General features: G+C 40.7%; 1 protein-coding gene across 2 annotated transcripts in view; it reads left to right on the plus strand.

Moving 5' to 3' along the window:
* WDR26 (WD repeat domain 26) overlaps positions 1–2,698 on the plus strand; it is a 45,023-nt gene extending 42,325 nt beyond the window's left edge. Inside the window, exons 14-15 of one of the 2 annotated variants that reach the window (XM_038761291.1) lie at positions 1,349–1,401; positions 2,105–2,698. In XM_038761291.1, the coding sequence (XP_038617219.1) occupies positions 1,349–1,401; positions 2,105–2,197 (146 nt within the window). In that variant the 3' untranslated portion in view covers positions 2,198–2,698. Of the gene's footprint in view, positions 1–1,348 lie in introns of both variants that reach the window. The other variant, XM_038761292.1, reaches the window with a different exon arrangement.
* Positions 2,699–7,369: the final 4,671 nt, after the last annotated feature.

Below are 7,369 nucleotides of genomic sequence, written 5' to 3' on the forward strand. Positions count from 1 at the left end.
ACTTCTCTTTACCTCAGTACTGTTAAGAACATTTGCGTGGAGTGACTTGTTTGGTCCTCCAAGTGTCTCAGTGTTTCCCCTGGTAAAAATCTGCGGGCAGTTGAAATTCCAGTGTTTACAAACTTCGTAACAGAGCTTTGTGGTGCACTTGAAGTGGCATCTCAGTAAGCGTTCCAGGGCAATCTGTAACCCTTTTTCCCCTCTCCTTAGCCCAATCACCCCACACAGTTTCGGAATTTGCAAAGTATGCTTCTGAAGCTTAGTAAAAACAACACCACTCCGAGTAGAGATGAGGTACATTATTTCACAAGAACATCGCTCCATTAAAGTGGAGTTAACACAACTATGCAAAGGTTTCTATTATCAGCTAGGTGAGTTTATTTTCCAAGTCTGTCTTACTGGCAGTTTCCTGTATACACTGGTACTTGCAGTGCCAATTTATTAACACCTGTTTCTTAAATATGCTGTACAGTGACTGTACTAGAATGGGGAAACTTGTATGGCAGAGCAACCTAGGGTTTTATGGTACTGAAAACCTGACTCTGGCATTGTGAAGAAAAATCCACAATCAGTTAATGAAAGCTTTTGGGGAAGGCTACAGGCTAAAAAGAAAGAGGAAGTAGCCTAAAATGTCTCAGTCACCACAAGATACTAACCAATGTGAGAGCTGAAAAGTACCAATACTTTTTGCATTGTAGACCAAAATGGAGACTAGCTCTGACCAAAATCAGGGTAGGCTCCTCTGCAACAGGTTAATTTCCATGTGCTTAAAAATGTTTCTAGTCTGGGGTCTAAGGGCTAGAGGAAAAGTATGGGAGATTCTCATTCCCAAACAATCAGTAACTTTCCCCACAAAATATTGGAGACTCTGGGTAGGAGTGAGAAATGTGTGCTGTTGGGGTGAGAGGATCCAGAAGCTGGTAGGGGGATACCACAAGCTTGTATTTTTGCTCCTTGACTTCAGTAGCTGCTGGTTAGAACTCATAATGGCCCCACAAATGCTCATTTGGCATGGTAAATTCTACCTTATTAAACTGGACCAGGTAAGTAGTCTGAAGACGGAGTCCAAAGAGAAAATAGAACTAATTCTGGAACTGCCATTCCAAATTGGTCCCCTTAAGGTGAAGGGAAAGTTCTATCCAGTTGATAGCTTTAAATACAAGCTTGAAAGACAATTACTCCATTCTGAATATTTTTCACAATCCCGTTACCTGAAGAATTTTGAAGTGCTCTACAATTTGGAGTGTTTTGCCTTTAGTGGCATTACGTGATGTTAATAGAAAATCCTTCTTCCCCCTCTCCAACCCTACCCCAACCCCCTTCCCGTCTCAAAATTTTTCTTTTTTAGGATTTTGGTTCCTGCAAACCAGAACTGACCCTATCACCTCTGCCTCACAGTGGGTAAATATACGGTACATCTATTGATTTCCCCCAAAGGGGAAAATATCCATGTTAATTTCTTCACAGCAGGAGGATAGTTGATTGAGGGAGAAAGACATTTTTCTTGATATTTTTTTTGAACCCCCATCCCCAAACATGGAATTATTTTCACTTATTTATTTGGATTCATTTCTACTCTTTAAATAGCAATCCATTTGGTTTTCCCTCCAAATTCAATACTTGAATCCATTTTTGCCACTATATCTGATTTAATCTGCTAATTTTGGAAACAATTAGCACACTTTCATTAACACTTAGACACTTTTAAATTTTTTAGCATTCAACTGATGCTACAGTAGCTGCCTCTAGTTGCTAAAACAAACTATAACCCCATTTCCTGTCTATTTAATCCAGGTAGTCTGGATTCATTAAAACCAAGAGCTGAAGGAGTATAAGAGAGTGAGTGTGTGGATGTGTGTGTGTGGGTGTATGTGTGAGTGTGTACTGCATTAGTCATGGGACTAATAGTTCTAGTTAAAGTTCTTGTCATGTTTAACTGAAAACTTTTAAAGTCTTGTGCATATGTGAAGTGCCCTCTCTGCCTTTAGGTTTGGTTGATACCAGTATATTTTTATAAGATTGAAATTCAATGTGCCCCATCTTTTACTTAAATAATTTTCATTCTTAGGATAAATGTATTAGATTTGAATCTTAACATTTTTAGGCACAGATGGAAAAAAATTATGGGCTCCTTGAAAACGTATGGGGAAGCAATTGGATCCGCAAAGCATGTATGTACTTACAAACCAAGCTGTAGAGATCAAGAAAAGAACTTTATTGTTGATCTCAAGATTTCTAAATTGTCGAGATTTATATGGAGTTGTGGTGGAACTAGTTAACACTTAGAGCTTTTGGTATGTAATGACTATTTGCTATGGACTGATATTAAATGTTTCAAAGGATTGCATTATTAAACTTTCTCAGTTTTTTGTTACTTCTCAGATTATATTTAGTAGTTTAAATTTCTTTGCTATATTACATTAAAACATAAGAACTTTGGGTCTCGATATTTATTTTCACTTGTTTTACTAATTATTACCAGAACACCCTTTGTTAACTTTTTTTATTTTATAAATGTGTAGTATATTAAACATATCTTAAATTGTTTTGGCTTGATTGGAACTACATTAACTCTTGATTTGTTTTACTAGGGTTTTTAAAAAAAAAAATACACTTTTTCCATGTCGGTGCACAGCACTTAACAGAAATCGTTTGTATTCCCTTTCTTTCAATTCAATAAACAGAATGAATAACTGGATTGAATAGTTCTTAGTCTTTTAACCCTCTCATACTTTTGTATTTAATACGGATTTTTTTTTTAGGATTTGAATTTCCTTGGAAGCAGTTCTCGTATCTCTTAATTTAGCCCATATTTGGCTGAAGCTGAATTTGGTAGCCTTTGGATTCAGAAAATAACACTGATGGGAGCTCAGTATAAAGTAGGTTTCCATAGCTTATAGGTTCTCCTTTAGCATGATGGTGAGTGATCCTTTCACATGTTTTTTAGGGCAGACAGGGTGGCTGGGTGCTATAGGCCGTACATCCATTTTTATAGCCACATTGGCATACGTGGATCAGATCTGACAATCAAAAGTACTTTTCTTGGTGACAGATATAGAGGTGTGTATCACATATATTGTACAAAAGTATCTGGATACAGAACTAAGCAAGGTTCTTAAGTCGTGGGCATTGGTCTGTTTGTTCTTAGCCCATTGTTAAAAGATTTTTCACTCTTCAGGAACCTGGGCATCTGAGTCAGCCACAATTCTGAAATTCCTAATGTGAATTGTACAGTACAAAAATGTGTCTTTGGGAAATAGTGTGCATATATATGCTTCACGATCCATTGTAGTTGAGTGCTTACTGCTTTCAGAGCACTAAATGCTTGAAAGAGTTCACTACGACAGAAATGTGGATGTTTCCTGTCCACAAGGAGCTTACAGTCTAGTGGGGGGAGACAGTCATTAAAATAAAATATGGATATGTACATAAAGTGCTGTGGGGTGATTATCAAGTGCTTAAAGGTACAAATCTAAGTACATGCTGCTAGAGAAGCAGCGTGGCTCAGTGGAAAGAGCACGGGCTTTGGAGTCAGAGGTCATGGGTTCAAATCCTGGCTCCGCCAATTGTCAGCTGTGTGACTTTGGGCAAGTCACTTCACTTCTCTGTGCCTCAGTTACCTCATCTGTAAAATGGGGATTAAGACTGTGAGCCACCCGTGGGACAACCTGATCACCTTGTAACCTCCCCAATGCTTAGAACAGTGCTTTGCACATAGTAAGTGCTTAATAAATGACATTATTATTATTATTATAAATCCAGGGTTGACACACTTAGAACAGTGCTTTGCACATAGTAAGCGCTTAATGAATGCCATTATTATTATTATTATAAGATTTTTTTCAGTCTTCAGGAACCTGGGCATCTGAGTCAGCCACAATTCTGAAATTCCTAATGTGAATTGTACAGTACAAAAATGTGTCTTTGGGAAAGAGTGTACTTATATATGCTTCACGATCCATTGTAATCCAGGGTTGGCACAGGAGGAAAAGAGAATAGGGGAGATGGATTAGCCTGTAGGAAGATATATGATTTTTGGTAAGACTCCGAAAATGGGGAGAGTGGTGATCTGTCAAATATGAAGGGGGAGGGAGGTCCCAGAGTGACTTCAATTTTTCTTCTAAGAAAAATCCTGCTCGCTCATTGGTCTTATTTGAGAGATGGTGGTTTCTAGGCTGTGCTAATAACATGAACAGGCAAATGGAAATGTCCGACAGTTTTGTTGGTCTGTGGCAAAATTGTTCTTCTGGAATTGACTTAAGCGTGTTGACCATTTGAACTTCATGGGTTGTATCTCCTTGTTGCTAAACAGAGGGAAGAATTTTTCCCATTTTGTTTTCATTTGGGGTCATACCTGCTCCTTCCCTTCTCCTCTTCTTCCCTTTTACTCTCACCCTTTTCTACCATATGGAGTTAAAACACCTAAGGAGACTGTTTTTGCCCACTTTCTGCCTTATTCCAAACAGTCGAAGCAATAATGCAAAGCTTCTATCCCCCAGCGCTTAGAACAGTGCTTTGCACATAGTAAGCGCTTAATAAATGCCATTATTATTATTATTATTAAAGCTATTGGAGGAGTGCTCAATTGTAGTAAAACCAACCCAATGGAGGGTTGTTATGCAAAGACCCCATTGAACTCTTTCACCATGGCAGAGATGAACTTGATCTCTTAAACCTACCTCGTAGTTTAGCAGCTTGGTTTAGTGTCGGTTACGGGCAGTTTTTTCAGAAGAATATAGAAAGCTTCCAGAATGGTAGACCTAAAGTTCCTGACTTGGGGGATCAAGGTTGTGTTGAATTATTCTGTTTGCTGTAGTGTTGGTGGTTTCTATCTGTTGTGTCCATCAATTTGTTGTTGTCTGGAAAACAGTACCCTCCTTGGAAGTGACTTGTTTTTAGCTGAACTGCTCCACCACAACTTTGTATTAATTTTGTAGTAGTTTACACAGAATGTGGGGGCCCAGCTTTCTTTTTTTAAGTGGGTGGTAGAGATAGTTGCAGCTAAAAGATTTCCATCCATGACCTGCCACCAGATCATAAAATAATTCTGATCAAATCTCACTTTTCTTCCTCTCCATTTTTAGAATGGATAGAATATGGGATTGCCCTTAAAGAGTGCATCATCAATCGTATTTATTGAGCGCTTACTATGTGCAGAGCACTGTACTAAGCGCTTGGGAAGTACAAATTGGCAACATATAGAGACAGTCCCTACCCAACAGTGGGCTCACAGTCTAAAAGAGTGCATGTGTGTGTGCGTGTGTGTGTAGAAGTGACAGCCTTTTTGTTAGCTCTTTCAAGCTCCTTTGGATAATAATTGGTGGATTTAAGTACTCCTCCAGCAACTAAAAACTTAACTGTTAAACTATTATTGAATGATTAGGATAAAAAAAACTGCCTCTTGTACACAAGATAGCACTTAGCTATTTAGTCCCACATCGGTGTGTATGTTAAGATGGAGACCTGCAAGTCTTAAAGCAATAAAAAGCCCTCATCGCTCTTCATGTCATGACACTCTTGGCAGTGATGGGCTGCAGCCTGACTTGCTGTGGTCAGAGCCCAGCAGCCCCTTGTCTCAATCCATACCAGGGTGGAGTTGGTGGTGGTGGTGGTGGAGGGATAGGTTAGACTCCCCTAAGTACATGGGAGTAACAGCTCTATGATTCTTTTCTTCCTACAGTATGATTTTGGCTTTGATAAAGGACTGTGGGAGAGGGGACAGGATGGGGTGGGGTGGAATGGATTAATGGTGCCAGGGACATAGGGGCTGAAAGCTGCCCCTTACCTAAGCACATTCTGAAGTGTAGCGGCGGCAACCTTCACAGGTCGCATAGTTTTAGCTTCTACCAAATCCAAATGATACACCTTGGGTGCTTCTAAGGTGAATACCTGCTCTCTTCCTTTCCCCTCCATCCCATAATCAGGTTCTCTGAATGACCACCTCTGATGCTCAGTAGATTTAAGTGTGGGATTGTCCATCAGGCCAGAGGCTTTCTCCCCCTAAAGATTAAAAGAATAGAGGAAAGACATCATCCTTCCCCACCAATCAATCAGTCAATCGTATTGAGCACTTACTGTGTGCAGAGCACTGTACTAAGCGCTTAACTAACGCAGGTTCAGAGAAGCAAGCTGCACAGCTGCTGCTCATCTCTGTAGGAGAAAGAGGTGGGGCAGGGAGGTATTCTTGTGTGACTTCCATTTTATATCTTTGCAGGAAGACTTCTGGCGACCACACACACTCTCTCTCTCTCCCACCTTGAACAGCTTGATTCCTTTTAAACAATGTTAAAGAAGGGGCAAGGCTCCTCCAAGTATAAGAGACTAGGTTTAAAAATAAAGTTCACTAACACCTTGAGTGTTTCATCATCCTATGGCCTTCTGCATGATAAAGGTTACCACCTTAAACCCTGAGGAGGCAGGAACCTGATGTATCAGATCTGCTTCCAGGATGACAACATGGACCTCTGCGGGAAGCTCAGAGCCATGGTCCCTTGGACTGCAGCGAGGGGATTTAAAAAAAAAAAAAATCTTCATCTAATGTATGAACCTGTGTACTGTACTTGTTTGGATACTGAGCTGTGGCAGGCAGGCAGTCATGGGTTGTAAAGGATGATTCAGCCATCATGCTTACCCATCTAGGTCAATGCCAAACTCAGGTAGGTTGGGTCACAGGAGGACAGGGAAGAGGCAGAGGGAGGGAGTAAGACAGGAGGACCAATCCCCATCAGGTCATCCAAGCGCCTAGTACAGTGCTTTGCACACAGTAAGCACTCAAATATGATTGAATGAACTTGGGAGAGAAGAGCAGCACCCGCAGACCCTGCTGGGAGAGAAAACATCACTGTGGCACCTAGGGGCAGTTGCTGAAGATTGCCATGGAGAGGGCAGGAACTGAGAGGTTTGAGTGTGAAGGGGATGGTTTTGCGTTTATAAAACTGCCGCTTAGGAGTGAAGCAGTTCAAACCACAAACCAAGTCAAAGTTCAACTTTATAGCTTAATTTACTTTTATGGCTGGCAAGTGGTTCTGAAAAGGTTAATAACCCCTCATTAAGCATTACTCCCTAGAGCACCTTAAGCATTTTCAGTTTCCCACTTTACAGCACTCAGCTGCCCCGTTGTAAACCTCCCCAGTGTGCACACCACCTCCACCCCTCTCCCCCCTCCAACTTTTTTAAAAGTTAACTTCCCTGATACTTCTCTAGCGACAGGTAGCAGCTTAGAAATCCTCCAGTGGATGTACTTAACCACCGGAGAAAAGGAATTGTGTAGTCACTGGCTCCAAATGATCAAATAAAATCATCCAAACCTAACGAGTACACCTTCTGATGCTCAGGGCTACTGCAAGAAGGAGTGAGGGGAAAGGGGAAT

Source organism: Tachyglossus aculeatus, chromosome 19 (genome assembly GCF_015852505.1).
Source record: "Tachyglossus aculeatus isolate mTacAcu1 chromosome 19, mTacAcu1.pri, whole genome shotgun sequence".
In the NCBI taxonomy this organism is placed as follows: domain Eukaryota; kingdom Metazoa; phylum Chordata; class Mammalia; order Monotremata; family Tachyglossidae; genus Tachyglossus; species Tachyglossus aculeatus.